Consider the following 22,743-nt stretch of genomic DNA (forward strand, 5'->3'; position numbering starts at 1 on the left):
TGTCCTGAGGGTCAGAAAAGGAGAAATCTGTGAATAGGTTGAAAAGTGAACGAACCGGTTATTCTTGGAGTTATCGTTGAATTGCATATCACTGAACTTTATCGGAGCGGTGACTTCACTGGAAAGCGTGAGACTTCACTGGAAAGTGTGAAGTCACTGCTCCACTTCATGGGAGTGACCTTCACTTTCCAATATCCGCATATGACGATGCACTATTCCATAAAGATCATTTTTAATTGCTTGTGACTTGACTTTGATTGCATATATTCTGTTTACTGCTGGCGCCATCTATTGGTAGAATATAGAACAAAAGTATTTTAAAGAAATGACATATAATTAATTCAAATTGTGTAGAAAATGGTTTTCTCCAATAAAGAAATTGAATAAATAGTTTTACTTAAATTAGTAAGTTAAATATTAATTACAATTAAAAATTATATTTAATACTAATTAATAATATGATTGAAATGACAGATATTTGGAACAAATATTTAAAAATAACAATAGAAAAATTATTTGTTATTCAAAAAATCGTGGATTATGCATCTCTAACTGCGACTTACTGCGATATTATAATGGACGTTAAAGTTTGTACTTCATAAAAAATAGATTCTATAAATACAAATAAATTTAACATACGATACATTGAAATCCACTGTGGAAATTTAAAAAAATTATGAATATTTCGAAATTATTTGGTGCATCCTCACAATTTTCAGAATTCTGGCATTTTAGACGGCAACTTTTCTCCTATGCAAAAATTTTACTATGCTACAAATCATTTTTTCCCAGATTCATATTTAAAAATTCATTAAAAAAATAAAATTTGTGATTTCTTATGTATTTATTTAGTAATTTTATGAAATATAATAAAATTTTGAGGTGAGTGAAAATTTTTTTGAAAAATATATATTAGGTATCAACAAAAGTACATGAGATTCGTTTATCACTGGATCATCGTTTATGCTTTTTTAAAACAATATTGCAATCAGAATTCCATAAAATTTTATTTAGAGGTTGATTTCAATAAAAAAAAAGTTTGATAGCCGTAATGGAAAAATTTTGAGAAGATAGTAGTTAATTAGCCATGTTATTTACCTAAATTAATTATTTTGTCTGTCTAAAAAAACCTACCTCCTCGAGACATTTTCTATTGATACCAAATTTGTAAAGATGTGATAATAAATAAAAAAAAAATTTGCAGAAAGTATTCCATTTTTTTGTTGTTGTGGTTGACCACTATGCAATTTATTGGTCATTTCAACTACTGTCGCTCTAGCACAATACTTTTATCAAAAGTTTGATTTCAATTCTTAAAAGTTCGATAAAAAAATTTTTTTTTGCGCTTTCTTAGCATTTTTTGTAATATTTTTTATGGTACTGAAATAATTCGTCAACTACTTATTTCTTACTTTGGATTCGTCTTCAAAAATGTTTTGCTTGTTCTTCCGGATTAGGTAAGTGAATGAAGTATTTACTGTTTTGTGTATGTTTGTATTTGACTGCGGTGGGGAGTTTCTGTATTTGGGAATAAATTGTGCTTACTTCAATGAACACGAAATATGAATGCTAATCTAAAGAGCCCATAATAATAATGTCGGCTATAGGTTTCGGTGACGAACTTGTTCGTGATTATTTATTATTCAGGGGATTTTTAAGTGCATTAAAAGCATTTGATAGCGAAATCAAAGCCGATAAAGATAGAGGATTTCGTGTAAGTACTATCACGCAAAAAATACTCACACATTTTCCTTTTGTATTTTGTTCTTTTTGTGATAACTTAATTGATTTGATTTTTAGCCAGACAGAATTGTTGAACATTTGAGTAGCTGCATTATCAATTTGGATTTGAATTCTCTGAGGGAATCATGGGCCCATTTAGACCAGAGATTTTTCGCAAGACTCGAACATTCATTTTTGGGTACTGCCAAAAAATTAGAGACAGCGTTACTCCGAATGTATTTAGTTACTTGTATCTCTTCTGGAAGGCAAGACAAATTACTGGATTTTTTTGAAAAAATGACTCCAGAATTACAAGGCCAGCCTGAATGGAAAGACTGGTTTGGTAATATTTTTAAAATATATTACACTATTGGTTTTAATTTCTGTTTCTAATTGCTTTTCAATTAAAGTATTTCACTGATATCAAATAATATTATCATCCAACTTGCAGTCTGTAACTGAAAATCCAAGAAACACTTTAATATGTAATTCTATTTTATGTGAAACAACTAAAAAAAATTAAATTACTTAAAAGAATTAATTAAAAAGTTACTGAAATATTTATGTAAAACTATTTTTTCCAATTATTATGTACGATTAAATATATAATTCTTAAAATATAAATACTTATAATGAAGTAGAAATGAAGATACATTATTTTTCTGCAATAATAATATTATTTATCATTAGTAGTAATATAATGCAATAGTAATATTTTTTTTAATTTCTGATATCATTTTAAATTACTGTTTTAATTCTTTCAATCAGTATAGATTAATCTGATTAATTGAATTAGAGTTATGACTAATATCATTCTATAGTGAAACTAACTGTGATCCAATTATAAATTAAAGCTGATTTTATCTATTAACATAAATCCATTCTGTTTTTGAATAAATGGTTAAATGATATTTTTCTATTGAAGAGTTGTATTTCTCAGCTTGTTCTAAATTAGTGTTTTGATTCTTCCTGCAATATTATTGTAACTTATCCAGTTTTCAGAATTAGGGTTTCGTTTATTACTTTTAATATTTTCTAAAAAGTCATAAATCCATTACATAACTTCTTAATAAGTATAATTAAATTTCAACTCTCTCTTTTATTTATATTAATCTCTATGAACAAACATATAATTTGCGAGATGCTTGAATATGGAACTAAATCAATGATGTTAATTTTATGAATCATCCTGTATCTCTGCAATATTTTACATACATGCATTACAATTAAATTTGTCCTTGTTTCTTTCTTTTTGTGATATTTAAATGTTTCCAGTGCTGTGAATTGCATTGACAGTAATAAAAAAAAAACATTCATTCAATAAACCAGAGTGGAGAAAATACCTAACATTTTATAAAAATTAAATAATAATAATAATTAATTTTTAAAAAGCAACAAATCTTATTTCTGAAATGCCCTAGTTTCAGCCTAGATTTTTATCTTTGAAATCTTAGTCAAAAGTATATATTAAACTTAAAGATAATTTAATATCAGGAAATTGTATAAAATTTTGAATGATTATTGGATTATCTATTAAATATTATATTTTTTTTTCTTTTTAAATAGCATTGCCATTTATTAAAAATGCAGATGAGCACCCTACTTATGCAGCATTCTTTTCCCGACAATGGCAGGATACAATGCTTCTTTCTCTTCATAATTTTATTAGTGTTGTGTTTCAAAGTGCAGGTAAAAATAATTTTGTGACAAAGAAAAAAAATCATTCTTTTGCAGTTTTATTTTTTGATATTCTCTGATAAAGAGTTTCAAGATTGTTATTTTGTTGTTTTTATTTATTCACTCTGCAATATGTTGATTATTTTGTAATTCTTTTCTATATCTTTTCCAGCTATGCCAACTTTATTGAGTTATGAAGAAGAGTTAATGAAACTTCAACATCTGACTGAAGAAAATGAAATATTGAAGAAAAAAGCAAGTTAATTTCTTTTAAGTATTTAATGTATTCTTTAGTCACTTGCAATTAAAATTAAACTAAAAAGATAGCAGAAAAAAATTTAGAACTAATATTCGTAAAGTTGAAAGAAGTGTGTTTTTATTGTTGAAATGGTTGAGAAAGAGTCACTTGAAGAACAGTTTTGTATGAATATTTTAAATGTTAAATGTGTTTTTCTTAGTGTTTTACAATGATATTATTATCACTGAAGATTAATCAGAGTGAAAGGAAATAGAGTGATATTTTTAGTTACCTTTTATATATTTTCTTTTAGTACTTCTTTGACTTGTTCAATCTCACATTAACAAAGAAATTATTTTAATAAAAGAAATTACTTGTAACTTACATAAAATATCTTAGGATATATTTAGAAAAATAATCTATAATGAGTATTGAAAAATCTTTCTTCATTCTTGATTTTACTTTAGTTAAAGTTTTAAAGGATGCTTATTAAAAATAAATAAAATTTATTGTGTTTTAAATTATTTGAAGGGCACTGATTTTTTTTAAATATATTGAATTTTACATTTAATTTTTAAAATATGAAATGTATTTGAATTTTTAAGAAACTTTTTCTTATAAGTACAGTTTTTACATAAATTATTAGTGCTATTTTGTTCTGATCTATGTGTTTCAAATTTTAAATATAATGTTCATTGATTATCTTTGTAACAGTTTCCATTCATTTTTTGAGCAGTTAGCTGCCCTTCAAGCTGGTGAAAATATTGAACTGCCAAAGCCATCTCGTGATGCAGAGTCTTGTGGCTTGAGTGCTACATCTGAATTGATGGACGATTTCTATGTCATTGCTCAGTAAGAAGTTTTGATTGCATTTTATTGATGCATTCTTATTCCAGGTAGGCTAACTGGACCAATATCACTGAATTGCAATTTTCAGACTTGCTCTAATAAAACAAAATTATATACAAAATGCAATATGGTTTTAATGGTTCGTATTTCTTTTCATATTTAGTAACTTCAAAAATATTTAACAACTTTTTTGTTTGCATATTAAATCTTTCTTTCAGTTACTAGCATTAGCTTTTACTACAGACAGCAAACATTCCGTATTTTAAGCATTGATTCTGTTTCTATTAAATGATAATACCTTGCAATGTATATAAAATGCTTGCAATTATAGTAACAATAAAAATAAAAATCGCAATCTAGAATGGCAATTTGCTTGTGAAATTGTTGTAAAATAGTATCTTGATTCTGCTCAAAGGACACTCATGGCAGCTTCTCTTTTGCTGCTCAAAACTGTTTGAAGCTGTATTTAAAATTGCTTAATGTGTATAATAAGATAAAGAATCCCAATAAAAAAAATTTTATGTCAGAAGAAATAAATTGTAATCTTAAATTTTTTTTTTTTTTTTTAACTATTTCAATGTTGTTTAGATTTTCCTTTAGTTGCTCACTAAAACCATATTGTTTAAATTTTTTCTTTATTTTCCTATAATCAATTCAAACCAATTCTGCAAATAAAAATGCTTATTTTCAAAGTAACAACAACAAAAAAAAAAGTACATTTTTTAAGCTGGTTTTTTGTTTATTGGCAGATTAGAGTTGAGGAATCAATGTAATCATTAGTCATCTAGGTAAATATAATGTATAATATTCTAAACATAATGCTGATTCTAAAAATATTTTTTAGAAAAAGATATATTCCTTTTCCAGGATCACTTGTTTCTGAGATCCTAACTTGCACATTTGTTGTGCTACTTGCTCAATAAATTAAGTAATTGCTATGAATCTCTGTAAAAAAAAATTGCTAATAAATTTTTGATTAATGTTGAAATTTATTAAAATAACATTTTTTTTTTTTGGCCGTAAATTATAACTGTTGTAAATTCTCTTTTAGAGAAACTCCCCCTGAAAGTACTGGTCGTTCTATTAAATCTTTAATCAGGAATATTAGTGGAGGTCTTCCAACATCTCCTGTTTTAAGTCGCCGACCTACTGAACCCCGGAAAATGGAAGAAAGTACAGGTTTGACTATAATTTTACAATATTTTATCAATGTATTCATGCTTCTTTTTCTTTGTTTAGTTGCAAATATTCATTGTTTCAGTTTTTTTTTCTCTAATAAACACATGCTTATTTATTATAATAATATTGGCTTTCATATGAAAAATTAATAAAGTTACTGAAAATAATTTGGTACTTAAATGTGTTGAAATGAGCATAATTAATTTTTAGCTTATGATTGTTAAGTATTGTATTTTTTTATCATTATAAAATTAGGATGATTAAAATAATTTACTTTTGAATCCCTAATGGTGATTATGAATTTCTGTGGTAAATTCCCATTTCTCAATGGAATTGTGTGATTTGGTAATTGCAAATACGGATAATTTGCAAAATTGTTGAAAAAGTTCCCATATCAACATAAAAAATGCTTCTAATTTTTATTTACAGTATAGAATTATGCATACTAATTAATAAATTGTTGATTTGTAGATTTTTATTTTTAATAGTTGCTAATTTACTTTTTGTGAATAAAAGTATTTGTTTTTTTTATGGTATTGAAACACCTTTTTTTAAAAAATATGTAATTTAAATTTTTTGTTCACATTTTAGGGTGGGATGAATGGGAGAATGGGACAAATGGAAGAATTATTTAGAATTAGCTAAATAGTTTCAAAATGATGGAATTGCATTACTAGATAATTGAGTTTAAAAAATTAGAATGTATGGAAATTTTTATGACTATTGTATTATTTTTTTAACTGTAGGTTCTTTAAAATCAACCAAGGCAAAACCAAGATCACCCAGTGTACCACCTCAATCTTCACTCTCAGTATTTGAATCTTCTCGATCCAAGAAAGATTCTCCAGAAACTTTGAGATCTGTTTCACATGATGTAAATAGTTTTTCTCTTTTTGTATATTTGTTGTTTAAAGAAAAATTTATCATAAACAAGAATTATTTGTTCAATAAGATTTCGATAAATTTTTAAACATTTTAATGGAACATTAGCTCTTAAATAATTATTAAATGATGCTATTAAAACAAAATAAAGAAAGCTGTACGATTTTTTTTTCATTCTGTTATATATTCTAAGAGACAGTATAGAAAATAATATTTTGCTTTTGAATGTGACTAATAAAGCATGTAATGATATGTTACATTGTTCAGTTGTTTTAAGGTAGATTGTCAAAAAGAAAAGGCATTAATTGCCTTTTAGGTTGATGATCACTTAATTCTGTATATAATACAAATTATCTTATGTCATTTCCTTTGAAAAAAAAAATCAGTAAACTCATTTTGTAAAAAAAAAAAAAAAAAAAAAAAAAAAAAAATCTTTATATATAACAAATTTCTATATGTATTGATTTGGTTATTTACTATTAATTAATTATAATCTGTGAATCTATAATATAAATTTTAATGCAAATATTGAGATAGTGCTACAGATTTGTTTTATAGGTTGTTTAATATTAATGCTACACTTGGGGGTTTAACTCATGAATTATTAATTTTTTTTTTATATTAGCAGATATTATTTAATGAAACTAAGAACTATGTAACATTTATATAAGAACAAAGAATTTTTCTGAGACAATAATTCCAGTCTACTTGCAGGTTATAAACCAAAGTCGTAGTTATTTGTTTGATCCACAAATTCATATTTATCATATTTAAATCTTGTCATTTGCATTATTTTTTTTACATCCTAGATATTGGCATTGACTTTTCATTATTGTCTGACTGATAGGAGGTCAACTACTAACCCTCAAATACTTTCATCTTTGTCACTTACTGACCTTTGCACTTTTTCTCTGCATTCTGATGAATATGCTGAAATGCCAGAAGCAAATTCTAGTGAATGGCATCTTCAGTAAAATTTCCCTAAAAAGGATAGTCTGAAATTATATGCGTTGTCAAATAAATAAAAGATATTTCATGATATTTTTCTTGAAAAAATAGTTATCTCAAATTGTTTTGTGTTTTATCCCTTTTTAATACTAGTAAAGAACGTGATTGCAATTGCTTCTCCCATTCCCCTTCTAAAAAACATGAATGCTATAATTTCCTGAGTTTTTATAGTAAAAATGATATTTTTTTCTAGTTATGTACTCTACACAACATTTCTATATTCTTTTATAACAACATCAATTTCTAGGAAGGGCATTCAAGATTGGAGAAAAAGGTGAAGCCACAGCCTTCACGATCTGCATCAGTACAGCCTGTAATACAGTCTAGTGAGTTTTAAGAAATTGCTATTTCATTCAATTTTAGCTCAAAATGCATATATATATTGAAATTCTGAAAAGTGTGCTTTCTGTGCCATTTACAGTAACTGGTAATCGTCATTCAGTTCAAAATATCATAATTTAATTTTATATTTCATAATATATAATTATGTTATTTAATATAATTTTAAATAAATAATTATAATTATTTTAATATCATAATTTTAGTTTTATTATGTCTTATATTTTTTTTCTACCTATGCTATTGATAAGAGTTGTCTATACATTTAATTAATTGCTTATATGTTTAATGATTACTACTCCTTTGCTTGGCACTTAAAAAAATCCTTATATATAAATGTGTTATTATACATTTATCAATCTTCTTATTTTTATAACTAACTAGGTTCCAAAATTTTTTAAGATTCATGAGTTAGATTCATTAATATTCAAAATTTATTTTTATCAATAAAAAATATACTTTTCATTTCAATTATTGTTATAAAGTTTCAAATTGTTTGATTAACCTATATATTTCATTCATATTTTAAACATACAAAATTTAGGATTTTAACAGAAATATAATTTTTTAATCTTTTCATAGGAAAAGTAATTTCTCTTTAAATAATTTTTATGATATAAATGTATAATGTAGGCAATCAAATGAAATTTTTTTAAATGCTTTAGAAATATTTAAAATAAATTGCTCTTATAAATAAAGCTTATTAGGTTCTGAAATTCATTGGTTTTGTACTTCCAACTGAAAAATATACTTTATAATTGATTTTTTTAATTGCAATTTTAAAATATTTAATATATTAAAAAAGTTATTCATAATTATATTCTTATATAGCTATTTCATTGCTATATTTTGTAAAAATAAATGATTTGTGCTAAAATTTATTTATGTTACAATATTTTTGAACTGAGACAGCTAAAAGCAATTTATAAAATTGCCTTAGAACAAACTAGATATTCTTGTTTTTGTTATATTCAAAATATCAACTGATAGGGCAAATCATTAATGTGTTAGGAAATAAAAAGTTGTGAATTTTGTGATTTATGACATAAAAAATGATAATTTTTTAATTCATTCAAAATCAATTCATTTAATAGTTTATAATTTTCACTCAAAACATTATCTTACTATGTATTAAAAAATCTAATTTAAGAAAATCAAAGGTATTTAGATGGTGACTTTTGTTATCTTACTTTCTACAGAATTTTATATCTGTTGTGTGAATATATTGATCTGAATTAAAACATTTCTTAATTATATTAAATGTAAATTTAACTGTCTTTAAAAAGTTAAATTATAACACAATTTAATCTTTATCTTCATGATAAGAGGGCAAAGAGCGTTCTAATAATTTTTTGTCATAATATGAGTGCTTATTTTTTGAGTACATGCTGAATTTTTATAATTGAAACTCTTTTAACTTTGTTCCATAAGTTGTTTAAAATCTGGACTGAAGCATATATTTTACATCTTTATTTAAAATCGTAAATAAACTAATGCAGATAATAATATTATTATTTTGTTTTTAATTTTTATAAGTTTCTTGTTGACGTGATGTATTATTTTGAAATAAAAAATTATGAAGTGAAGTTATTTATTTATTTTTTATATCATGAATTTTTTTTTCTGAGAATTTTCATAGACTATTTGCTATTGTACTAAATTAAAGTTAAAAATTTTATAATATGATTTGAATTTGAATGGGGTAAATAGACATAAATTGATTATTATAAATCAATTTTTTAATTATTTTACTACAATTAGGCTATGTGTATATGTTTCTTTTTGTTTACTTTTGTAGTGAAAGAGGAAGCAATGAGTGGTTTTATTATTCTTAGTCGTGTAAGTGTACAACATGTTATTCACTTATTATTAATCATTAGTTAGAGGCATTTGTCTGCTTCTATTAAATAAAAATATATATTCTTAGTATAATGAATACATTATTGTATTTTTAATACTAACAATTTTTCTCCCATTTTCATTTATAGGAAAAATATTCTGAACACAATTCTTTGATAACACACTGCAAGTTTAACTGTTCTGGGACAGCTGTTGCTAGTTCTGATATGGATGGTGTTATTAAGTAAGATTTTAGTTTTTGTGGTCTAATTCTGTTTCCCAGCCTAGATTATTTATCTTTATCATAACCAAAATTATTTGAAGAACATAAAAATTTTATAATAATTGCAATGATTTTTATGTAGATTGTAAAGAACTTCAACTAATGCCTAAAGAGAAATTTTTTTCTATTAATCATTAAATCTAAACGTGAAATTGATATTTATATGGATAATGAAGAAACTCAACTAATGTATAAAGAGACAAAATTATATTAATCATTAACTTAAAATTGAAATTGATATTTATATAGATAATTAAGAAATTCAACTAATATATAAAGAGAAAAAAATTATATTAATCATTAATTTAAAATTGAAATTAATATTTTTTATTTGATTGTAAAATAAGATGTCTTATGGGGAAAAAACTGAAAATTTTATGAATGTTTAAAAAATATTTTTAATTATTATTAAAATTTTTAATATAGATTTTTTTTTGCAATTAACTGCCTAATTGCACAATTTTCTTAATTGTGTGACTTGAAAAATATTTTATGATAGAAATGTAATTTATTATTGACACTCAAATTCGAAGACTTGCTAAAGGATTTCTAACATTGACACTGAGTTTTTGATTTATCAAAAGGACCTCAATTCATACAACAAGCCTCTCTTCTCATTTTATTGAATATGAGGTTGCGGTGGGAGTGGACTGTTAATCAGTTTTGCTCATTGTATCATTGATTGACTAAAACACCAAAATTATAAAGAAAGTAATCCCCTCATCTTTATACAAAAGGTATATAATAATGATAGTTTAATTAGAATCATTATAAATCTAATAATTATCTTTAATTATTTTATTTGTATCTCATTTAAAGTAATTATTTTTATTTAATCTCTATGATCAAAATAAATTCATTACAAAGATAAACTTTGATGAAAATTGATTATTCTTATAATGTCTTTGAAAATGATTAGAGATTTTTTTATATATATATATCTTTAAAACTGAATTCTTGAAATTCAGTAAAAATATTAATTATTTTTACACTAAATGAATGAAGCATTTTGCTTATTTAAAAAAATTTGTCTTTCAGAATATGGAATGCAATTCCTTCCATATCAACTTTATCAACAATAATGTCTAAAACAAGTGTTCTGTCCTTAGATTGGGATCGCAAACGAGAACGTTTGGTTAGTATACTAAATGTTGCATATTTGATAATTTTTAATTATAATGTTAAGAAAAATTATAACATTTTTATGAGTAATAATCAGTTATGCAAAAATAATTTTTTTAGAAAAATTAGTCACCTAAAAAATAATTCTTGTTTAGCAGAGTTTCTTATATGCATATTATTTTAAAAATATTTCTATATGTGTAATTTGAGAAGAATTTTCCCATATTATAAGTTTGGTTTGTTTGATAAAATTTTGGAACACTAATAATTTCTTTAATTTGTCAAAAATGGTTTGTTTGATTATAATAAAAATAATTTTTATGTATATTTTTTGAAATATTATAGAATTGAATTTCAAGATAGAAAATTTTGTTGTATCTGTCATGGAAGCCATTGAGGTCTACATTGGGAGTTTATTATAATTATTATTTATATTTCAAGTTCTTAATAAGAACATTTAATCTAAAATCTTTGCAAAGATATGGCTATATCCTATATCTTAAAGGCATAACACTAATAATCCTTAACTGGTGAGGTGAAAATTTAGACTTAACTAGGGAGATGTGGTTTATGAGATCACATTTTCTTTACACTCAAATTAAATTTTCTAATGAAAGTATTAGTATGAAAATCAGCCAATATATTCTGCAGATATTTTTCTTGATATATAAATATGTTTTAGAAATTTTCAAGATATATTATCATTGAAAAATGTAATTGCTTTGAACATACATTTTCTTCTTAAATTGCATGTTTACAACAAATAATATTCATAAAAAAAACATATTACTTTTTAAATCATATTTATTTTTCCAGTATACAAATGTATATAGAAAACAATATAATGGAAAATTCAACAATTATATGGAGAAAAAAAATGACTGTGGGTAAAATGGACGCTTTTTTTTTTTATCAGCATCATTTCTATGCAGAAACTTGTGAACATTCATAGCTCGGTTTTCGAGGGCATTTTAAATAAACTGGTTAAGCACTAGTATAAAAATCAGCCAGTAAATTCTGTATATATTCCTCTTGGTATATCCTTTTGGTATTCTGTATATCCTTGTATATCCTTAATATTAATATATTTCAGAAATTTTTCAAAATACATTATCACTAAAAAAGTTTTAAAGATTATATATATTTCAGTTGAGTATTGACGTTTAAAAGGGATGCAAAACTAATGTTTTTAATATTTTAAAAAATTTGTGTAGAAAAGGGAGAGGATTGTAGCTAATTACTTGAGTGTTGAAACTTCTATAATCCACAAGAATTTAAGGAGAGTAATTCAAAGAGAGTAAGGAATTACATTCACAATGAAGTTTTTCAGACATAATAATCATCATTTTATGTAATAAAAAATATTTATTTAACATGCAAGTCTGATTTTATTTCTTTATAACCAAAAAAAAAAAAAAAAAAAACACCTACTTTTAAACAATATCCTGGTTTTGTCGGTTTTGCTTAGAAAATATTTTTGACCCATTAACATTTTAAATAACAAAAGTTCAACATCTCTGTGACTAAAACTAGCCTAGTTATGAAACTTTGGCTTGGTTTAGTTTATCGATTTTAATAGCACAAGAGCAGGAAAAGGCTATACTGCACTAGACATATGGTTAGTAAAAAAATTTGTAAAAAAAAAAAAAAAAAAAAAAAAAAACAGAAAAACTGTCTGTAAGAATAAAAGATACATTAAAAGTCTACATTAAACTTGTAAAACGAAAGGGGGGGGGTGTTATGCATGCTTAAAAAATATGGAGTTTAAATAAAATCGCAAAAACCTATTGCCTTTAGAAACTTAAAAGGTTTCCGTGATGATTTCCTTCAACAGCATCGGCCTATTCAATGATGAGGAGTTAAAAAAATGTAAACAGTGAAGATTAAAATTGGAACATTCAACAAAAATATGAGGAATCAATGAAATCACTTAGCAACTCGAATAGAGAGGAGTTCGATCGCCGAACAGAAGATATTTGCACATTAAACAAGATGACAAATGAAGAGTCCAGATAATTTGACATCAAGCTCATGCATTGGGAGACAAGACCATGATCTAATTTTAAGTTTTATGCAATGTAATTTATTATTTTTCTGTTGATTCCATGATTGTTGCCATTGCGAATAAATATGTCTTGCAAAATAGTTCTTTGCGTTACAAAATGGTATTTCATGCTGCATAAACAAACTTTTGGAAATTTATATTTTAAATCAATTCAATGGCTACAAGTAAGATTAGTCAATAAGCACAGAGCTTATATTCGATTATTATTAATTCATCTAAAATGATGAAAATCAAAGCTTCCTATTTTGATCAGTTTTGTTACAGAGAAATGATAATTTTTTTGTTTAAATGCTAATGTGTTAAGAATATTTTGCTAAAAAGGACTAAAAGATCTGCATGAAAAATTAAATTTGGTAATTTTTACAACAGTATAATCATTGACTTAGAAGATATAACCACAAAAGACTACTCTGACCAGCTCAGAGAATATTTGAATGATCAGAGCATCAAGATAAGAACTATGGATATGTTAGTAGAGCTATCAGTGGCCACAGTATAATCCCTCCCTTAGAAGGCATGTCCCATCATTGATAAGAAATAGCTCAAAATATTTCTGTACCCATTAGAGTGGCAAGAACCAACCATGATATTAGAAGCTTCTCATCCCTACATGTAAGGGGGCCGCGGTGTCCTGGTGTTAAGGTCTCGGCTTTGGAACGGAGGGTTTCATGTTTGAGACCCGATTCCACCGAAGAACCGTTGTGTAAATGGGTCTGGTGCACGTTAAATCCATCGGAGCCAAACGTCCTCATGCTAGTGTGGTGTAGAAATTTAGAGAGGAGATGCCAGCTCAGGTGTCATCCTTGTCATCTGACCACGGCTCAAAATTTCGAGGTCCATCCCAAAATAGCCTTACTGTTGCTTTAAAACAGATGTTAGTATAACTAAAGTAAACCCTTCATGTGAGGCTCCCCACTTGCGGGTTACGCAAACATCGTAAATATAATGCTGTACATCATTTAGAACATTATTATTCATTTACAGATAAATTAATAAAGTTTAAGTAAGATTTTTTGAACAGCTTTTTTTTTTTTCTTTAGTTGCTATATGGTGGGACAACTGGAATGGTGAGGCTGTATGATACTAAAGAAAGACGAGTTGTTAAAGAAATTTGTACAGAAAGCAGCAGTAACAATAACCAGAGGTAGTTCTCTTACTTACTTTTTTTTCAGTATGAAATAGAAAGTCTACAGGTTAATAAGTTTGAAAAAGTTTTTTATTTTTAAAATGTAAAGAAATTGAGCATTTATTTTGTAAATACTTAATTAATCTTTCTTCATTAAAATGATTAAATATTACATAAAGTATTCTGTCATTTATATTCTGGAAATTTGGATGCAGTTATGCATGCCATATCACAATTTTATTTTTAGTAACAAACATTGAAATGAATTATAATTCTGTGCATTGATTTTTATTATTATTATTATTATTTTAATCTTTTAGTAATAAAATGCCTTTTTATGTTTTAGAGTTCTTTGCATCTGTTGCAGTCCACTGGGAACAAACTTTGTAACTTCTACAAGTTTAGGAGAAGGGGGTCAGCTTTCTCTTTGGGATATGAAAACATTATCTTTGGAAGTATGCATTTTGTTTATAGATAAAAGTTGATTTTTATGTTTAAAATTGCTCTAATATTTTGAGAAGCTTCTGCCAAAACATTAATTACATTTGGTGCTACTGTTTGAATACCCAATTTGTAACAATTATTAAAATATTTTTTTAAATTATCTCTTTTAAATAAAATCTGAATTTAAAGAAGAATGTACTGTGGGTTCAACCTTACATTTTGTGACATAATTATGTTTAAATTGTAATTTTGTTTCCAAATGTAAAAATATATAAAAAGTTTAATCATCAGTTTTATTTAATTTCTCTGATTTCTAATGTGAAATCTATATGTGTTGTAACTGTGTATTATAGACTATTTATTTTAAATGAATACTTTTGATACTTTTCGAAATAAAAACATATTTTACTGTAATTTCAGATGTTTTGAGCCAAAAATGATAATCTAAAAACTTATCTTCTATATAAAAAATATATATATTTTTTTTTTACTCTTCATTTTTTGTAGCTTAAAAAATAAGTAGTAATTTTTGACAAATTTAAATACTTTCTCATTCTTAAGGAACTGCTGAGCCATGCATATGTTTGGAGTATTTCCTTTCTAATTTTAAAGCACAATATTTTGTTACCGTATGAATACTGAAAATAGATAATGCAAATTCTACGCATTTTTATTTAAATTTTAATAATCTTTATTGTGTATTTACTGCTACTGTATAACATTATTAAAAACAAATGTTACTATTTTCAGAGACAACTTTTACCAAAGTCTGATAAAGCTTGTGTACATTGTTGTTCTTTCAACCATAATGGGCAACTGCTTCTGATTGGTTCTTCAGATGGAACTTCCTCAATATTAGGTTGGTATTCCATTATTGTATAGCAGAGTAAAAATTAAAATAAACTAATTTGTAAAACATTCAAAGTAGACTTAAGAGATCAACATTAAATTTGGGAAAGCTTGCAACATGCCAAACCAATTTTGCAATTTGGCAAGTCACAAGCCTTCTGTATTGAATATCACTTATTGAATAACAAGTCAGCAAATTTTACCTGGAAAATTATTTGTGTCTATTCTTACTGCTGTTTTCTCTTTCTTGTAATTCTTTGGAGAGTAAGAGTTTTTTTTAAATAATTTATAAATAAAAATATGTCATTTTTAAAAAAAATTATAAATAAAAATTTGGACTATGTTATTAATAATATATAATTAGTTTTAAACAATTAATCAAGACAATAATCATGATGTATTTTAGAAATTTTCTGTTTTTAATCGCATTTCATGAGCACTTAAGACTTTTTAAAAATATAATTCAGTGAAATTAGAACTGGTAATGCCTTTTATTTAAAAGATTAATTGGTGGTTGATTATATTTCTTTCAAAAAATTCATTTACTAAAAATGGTAAATTAATATTGCCTTTTTAATAGAATTCATTTCAATTTTTTATAAATTCATTTAAAAATAAAAATTAATACAAAAGCAAAAAAAAAAAAAAAAAAAAAAAGGCTGTTTTTAAAAAATGATGATGTGTATGTAAAGCATTCTTGTATATTAGAAATTCTTATAAGATGGAAGTTTTGCAGACCTGTAATGTTCTTTGTATGATTTTAGATTTGAGAACTTCTGAAATTTTTGCAACATGGCCTTCTCATCCTGGAGGTGTGTTTTCAACAGAATTCAGCTTGGATGAAACAGCTTGTTACACTCTGGGAGCCGATAAAAAGGTTAATTTTCTCTCCACTTTTTAAATCTTATGTTGGTTTTATTTAGTGTTTTTGTAACTTTTTTTGATGCAGTTAATTCATTATTTTAGAAATCTCATATTAATGAATTATATTGCTTGTTGAATGCATTTAATTTGGGTAGTTAAAAAAGTGTAGATTTCAAAGAGAAATCTATTGATTCTTATCAGCTCTATGAACTAATTATGTTTGATACAAACATATTAGTGTTTTTCCTAACTATGCAATAAAATTCTAATGATGAAATATTGAATTACCTTGTTATATTTTTCATTTTGGTCAATAATAGTTTGCTCCAATTTTACAACTTTGTAACTCCTAATTCAAAGAATTTTTGGTTCTTACCAGCAAAGAATTGAATCAAGTGTGATTCTCATTGTGACTTTAGCCATTCTAAAAGTTTTCAAGACATAAATAAATAATTTAAAAGTGAAAGATCTAGTCATCATTATCATTTTACTACTGAACTCATAATTTTTAATGAGTCTCGGAAGATTATGTTTGTGTTCTCTTATGTTGTTGAATATCATTCTTGAACAATTTACCTATTTAGGACATTTTTATCTGGCTGTTATTTCTAGTTTTTAACAGCACATTTTGGAAACAATGAAAAAAATACTCAGTATTTTCCCACTAAACTAATGACATAATTTTCTTCCAAGAATTTCAACTTTCTGTCTGGTGTATGTTGGTTTAGCATATTTACTCCAAGATCTTTTCAATTGATATCATTTTAAACTATACATTTTTCTTTCATATTTATCACTCATCTTAAAAAATAGATCATTTTCATTACTTTAAGCTATAAACTGTATCCATGTAATTTCTTCAATTTAAGAGAAACTCAAATATGAGGATTTTTAAAAATTCCATCTTTTGTCCCTGGATTTGACAGGTGAAAAACGAACTTAAAATTCTGTCACTAATTACCAGCATTTGCATATTCCATTCCATCAAATGATGCTGAATGATTTGACAATGATTGACTGACAAGAACTCTTTTATATTTCTTTTCTCTTTTGTTCTAAACAGATGATATTAATACTTTGATAACATTGCATTGATGGAAGTCCTCAATATTTTTGAGATGCTTGATAATTTAATTTACTAATTGCAAAATGCATGCAATCTTCTTAATTTCTGTTAAATTTTTTTTAATTGTTTGTGTTTACTTAAAAGGTTTTGTGTTTCCTTCCTGACTAAAAAATTACAATTTTTAAAAAAATCAAATCCTATGTTCTTTTATTTCACAATATCGCACTCCAAACTTCATGTATTGAAATATGACATTTTAAATCCCTTTTAGCAATCATTTGATCTCATTAACATGAGTAGTTTGACCAAAAAGTTGATAACCTTTTAGAATATTGCTTCAGAATATTATGTGCAAAATGTAAGAACTGAGTGCTAGGTGTTTGTGGGCATATTTTCCAACAAGCACAATTATTCTTTCATGCCCATTCCGAATTGTCATTTGACCACATAATTTAAAGCTCCATCTGATTGGATCATATCAGTAACCAATCAGTATTGGTCAATAAGCTAACCTTATTTAAAACTTGTTGAACATGCATAGGATGCTTTGTGCATTCATATTCACTTGTGAACTCTCAAAACAAAATGTATGTTGATTAAGGAATGGGCATATATTATGTCTGTAGAACTGTTCAATAAACGTTCATTCAATATCTAGAAACAAAGTCAGCAACTGTTGTAGTTACAGGAAGTGATATTGCTTATAAAAAGGTATTTCTTTGCTATTCTTTCTCTCTACTTGGCGATTTTTTTTATAAAGTCATTTTTTTAGCAATGCATATATATATATATATATATATATATATATATATATATATATATATATATATATATATATATATATATATATATATATATATATATATATATATATATATATATATACATGAGTCTGTAGAGTATCCACATTTTACACTTCTGCAATAGCCTATTTTTATGTTTTTCTATTACTTTTTTTCTTTGGATGTTCATTAAGTTAGTTATAGTATGAGATTCACTGGCAATCGTTGATTTGTCGCGAATTTGTGTTGCAAAACTATCTGTTCATAAGTTATACAAACTTTTGTTTATAGAAACAATGGTAACTTGTCCAGAAGGTTGCAGAACTGTAATAATCCCCATAAATATTACAGTTTCTTTGGTTTTCTTTTTGTTTGACATTTGCTTACTTTTATTTAATAGAGTATCGATTATCTTAAATAATAAGTTGAAAAATCTAAATATTATTCGTATCTAACTGCAATGTGGTCTCAAAATCTCAACTTCACTTGGAAAGAGCTTCAAATTGTTCTTCGCAATATCTTAGAAACGACCGATCTGCTCTCAAAATCTCAGGATATGCTTAGTGGAATAATATTTAAATATGTTGAAAAATTTTTTGTGCTTATAACAGCTGCAAAAGCCAATAGCCCTTTCATAAGGAATATGAATTATCGACATTCTTTGAACATCAAATAAAACCAGAAATGAAAGACCAGACTTAGATACATGTACATAGATAGTAAGTGTTTGTCAAGAATTATGCTATTGATCTTTTAACTATCATCACTTTTACTCGATTTCGCACCAGACGATTTTTACTTGTATAAAAAGTCACAATAGTTATCAAATTATTTAAGGGATTTATCAAAATGCAATGAAAAGATGATGTAACTTTCAAATGATAGGTTGTAAGAATGTATTCAACAATTATATGAACCTTAGAATAAGTTGATTATTTGAACTTTGAAGGCAATGCAATTTAAATTTTTGTAATTTTAATGAATATTTAAAAAATCATTATTGAAATGTCTCAATTTGGACGATAAAATAATTTTATCCATTCACAAAATCGATAAAATTGGAACGCTTCTAAAAAATATTGATACTTCCGTAATGTAACTTCTATCAAAAAATTCATTTTTATTAATATTTTATAAATATAAACTTTATCACAAATATTTGATATTCTTTATGAGACAGTAAAACCTACTTAATATTTCATTTGAGTATTCATTATTCTGTATTCAACATTTCATTTCTTCTGTATTTTTTTTTTTTTTTTTTTTCCAGTTTACTTCTTGGAGTGCGAATAGGACGGGCCAGAAGTTGTGTGATCTGGATATTTATTGTGATTTCTCAGAACCTATCTCTACTTATGGAAAAAGGTTTTGCTTCAACAGCGATGGAAGTCACGTGCTGACGTGTGGACCCCTCGGTGGAATCATCTATAAAGTGAGATTTCTGCCTTTGTCACACCAAAATGCCATTGAGTTAAATTGATTGAATAAAACTGTATATGAAGTGTGTAGTCGGTAACAACTGTTTATTAACGATGTAAGAAAAACTACAAAAAAATTACCTACCTATTTTAAATAATCCTGCATATTCATTTAGTGAATAAGGTGGTCATAAAAATAATTTTTTCTGTAGGGAGACATTTGCAGTCATAGGTAGGTGAATGCTGAAGAAACTAGTAGGAGTTTCCCCTAAAAACATTCTCTCATACTCTCCTAGAAAAGTTCTTTCCCCCTCCACATAAATTTTATAGATCTTAAGTAAGTTCGCAAATGCATTGCATGTCATCGATGAGCAGTGGTTACAAAATATGGATCTTTGGGTGGGAATGTAGCATTTTTATTGAATCTATCAGACGAATTTATTAGAATTTAGATAATATGAACCGATAGATAACAATAGCCACATTAAGAAATATGTAATTATATTTTTATCTCGTCAAAGAAAAAAAAAACACTCGAAGATTTATCTATAATTTATTTTTAAAAAATTCCATAATTAGTCCTTATTTATAATTTTTAATAATTCACATACATATTGTTCATGTTTGTGTTGTTTTTAAAATTTGTTGAATGATGTTGCACGTCATGTTTCAAAATCAAGTATTTAACGTATTTCAGTATCTATATTCTTTGACACATTTGTCCCCATTGGAATCATTCAACATTTATTATTTGTTCAAGTTCATGCAAAAGCTCCTGTTTTTTTTTTTTTTTTTTTTCAATTTTACAAAAAGGGGACTGTGGCGCCGCAGTATTATGTTGAATCACTTTGATATTATTTTACATAGATACAATCATTTTTGCCCCAAATATAAATTTATCACTACTTTTTGTTGTCTATCTACAAAAATATCCCGATAACTTCTTTATATATCTTTGTATCTAGAAAAGTAAATTTTAGTTTTACTCTCACTTTTATCTGTTTTCTGTTGTGTATAGATTGGGAACTCTACAGCCGCTCCTGTGCTGGACATCGGAGGCCACAACAAATCTGTGAACACGGTGGACTGGTCAGCTGCCATGGAGAGCAGCACTTGCATCTGTGGTACGGTTGACGGGCGAGTGATCGTCAGCACCCTACTGAACCAGTGATTTGCACCCGGTGATTTTTTCCCTTCATGTTATATCATTCCATTTTTTAAAAAAATAAAGTCTATTTTCATCGACTGTTTGATATTACAAATTTATTTCAGCGAGAATCTTCATCCAAAAAAGTACCGCGAATTTGACATCGTTTGTATATTAGTCTTCATAATACTGATTTACCGGGTGCGGCATAAATTCGTGCAAACTTCAAAAAATCATAATAAAAAAAGTAATGCTCGAAAAAAATTGCGGTTCGCGGGGATATGTTCAGAGAACCTTTGGATTTTGTTATTTCCATTAAAAAAAATGCATTTAGAAAATGATCGATAGATAGCGCTCACACGTCATACCGATACGGTTTATGCAAATCAGCTTAGCTATAAAACACAAGGCTGGAATTGGATCTGTCATTCGATACCAGTAGCATGCTATCGCTACCGGATCGAGCATTAGTGGTTAAACTGTTCTATAAGAACGGTGAATCCGCGACTAAAGCATTGCAACAGTTACGGATGGTGAAAGGAATTAAGGCGAAGAAAAACAGAATTTCATTGAATGGGATATTGAATTCAGTTCGTCGTTTTGAGGAAACGGGAAGATGAGAGGATCGTCCACGAAGTGGCAGACCATCCGTCAGCGCTTACCACGCCCCTGTTATCCAAAGGATCATGAGAAATGTGGCAGCCGAGACTTCAACGGGGAGTTGCAGTGCACCTGAAGCAGGTAAAGTAACAGGAATTCCGGAAAAGGTCGATCCGACGCATTCTGCACGAAATCTTGAAACTGCATCCGTACAAGATAGAGGCATTTCACCAGTTGTTGCCAGCAGATTGCGAGAAAAGACAAGCCTTTGCAACATGGGTGCTTGCACAAAAGGAACATGACCCAGAATGGTTACTGAACATCATGTGGACAGATGAATCCCACTTTTCATTGCATGGTGACGTCAATACGCAAAACAGTCGTATCTGGGCGACATCAAACCCTCGTGTGTACACGACGAAACCACTACATTCTCCGCATGTGACTGTTTCGTGCAGATTGACTGCGTCCTTCATTCTAGGCCCTTTCTTTTTTGAAGAGCGTTGTCCTGTATCTGGTTGAAAAGCCTGTTCCGTCACTGCAGAACACTATCTTAGGCTTTTGCGTGACCACGTTATGCCTGCTTTGCAGCAAAGACGTGCATTATCTTCCGTCATTTTTATGCAGGATGGTGTCCCGCCCCACGTTACTAGTTCCATTAAGACGTTCCTCCTAGACACATTCACTGAGGGCAGAGTGTAAAGCCGAGGATGTAAGAATGAGTGGCCGTCACGATCGCCAGATCTTATTCCAGCGGACTTTTGGTTGTGGGAATACCTAAAGTCTCGTGTCTACCGGAGCTCTCCTGCTACTTTGATGGAACTGAAAAATGCCATTCAATTGGCCGTTAGTGGCATCGATGCCGGCATCTTACAAGCCTCACTTGCTTAATACCTTGTGGTGGCGATCATGTTGAGCATCTTTTGCTTTAAAATAAAATGTACTATAATGTTACTGTGATCTGTTTTCTTGATTTGCATAAACCGTTCGGTATGACGTGTGAGCGCCATCTATCAGTCATTTTCTAAACACTTTTTTTAATGGCAATAAAAAAATCCAAAGGCTTTCTGAACATATTCCCGCAAACCGCAATTTTTTTGGGCATTACTTTTTTATTGTGATTTTTTGAAATTTGCACGAATTTATGCCGCACCCGGTCCTTTTTTTTATATGGATATTTCATGGGCGCAAACAGATTTAGATAGAAGATCTAAATTTTCTTTGTGTAGACTGGTGCAATTATT

The 22,743-nt window shown here is 27.2% G+C and overlaps 1 protein-coding gene across 1 annotated transcript; it reads left to right on the top strand.

Annotated features, from left to right (window-relative positions):
* Positions 1–1,473: 1,473 nt before the first annotated feature.
* On the top strand, positions 1,474–20,988 carry LOC129966257 (WD repeat-containing protein 91-like). Its single transcript, XM_056080671.1, has 17 exons — positions 1,474–1,714; positions 1,801–2,065; positions 3,289–3,411; positions 3,572–3,657; positions 4,374–4,489; positions 5,538–5,665; positions 6,412–6,539; positions 7,803–7,881; positions 9,693–9,733; positions 9,883–9,977; positions 11,055–11,151; positions 14,244–14,347; positions 14,676–14,784; positions 15,524–15,632; positions 16,387–16,499; positions 19,605–19,766; positions 20,771–20,988. The coding sequence occupies exons 1-17, from the start codon at positions 1,595–1,597 to the stop codon at positions 20,921–20,923; spliced, it is 2,028 nt and encodes a 675-aa protein (XP_055936646.1). The 5' UTR covers positions 1,474–1,594; the 3' UTR covers positions 20,924–20,988.
* Positions 20,989–22,743: the final 1,755 nt, after the last annotated feature.

Source organism: Argiope bruennichi, chromosome 4 (assembly GCF_947563725.1).
Source record: "Argiope bruennichi chromosome 4, qqArgBrue1.1, whole genome shotgun sequence".
In the NCBI taxonomy this organism is placed as follows: Eukaryota; Metazoa; Arthropoda; class Arachnida; order Araneae; family Araneidae; genus Argiope; species Argiope bruennichi.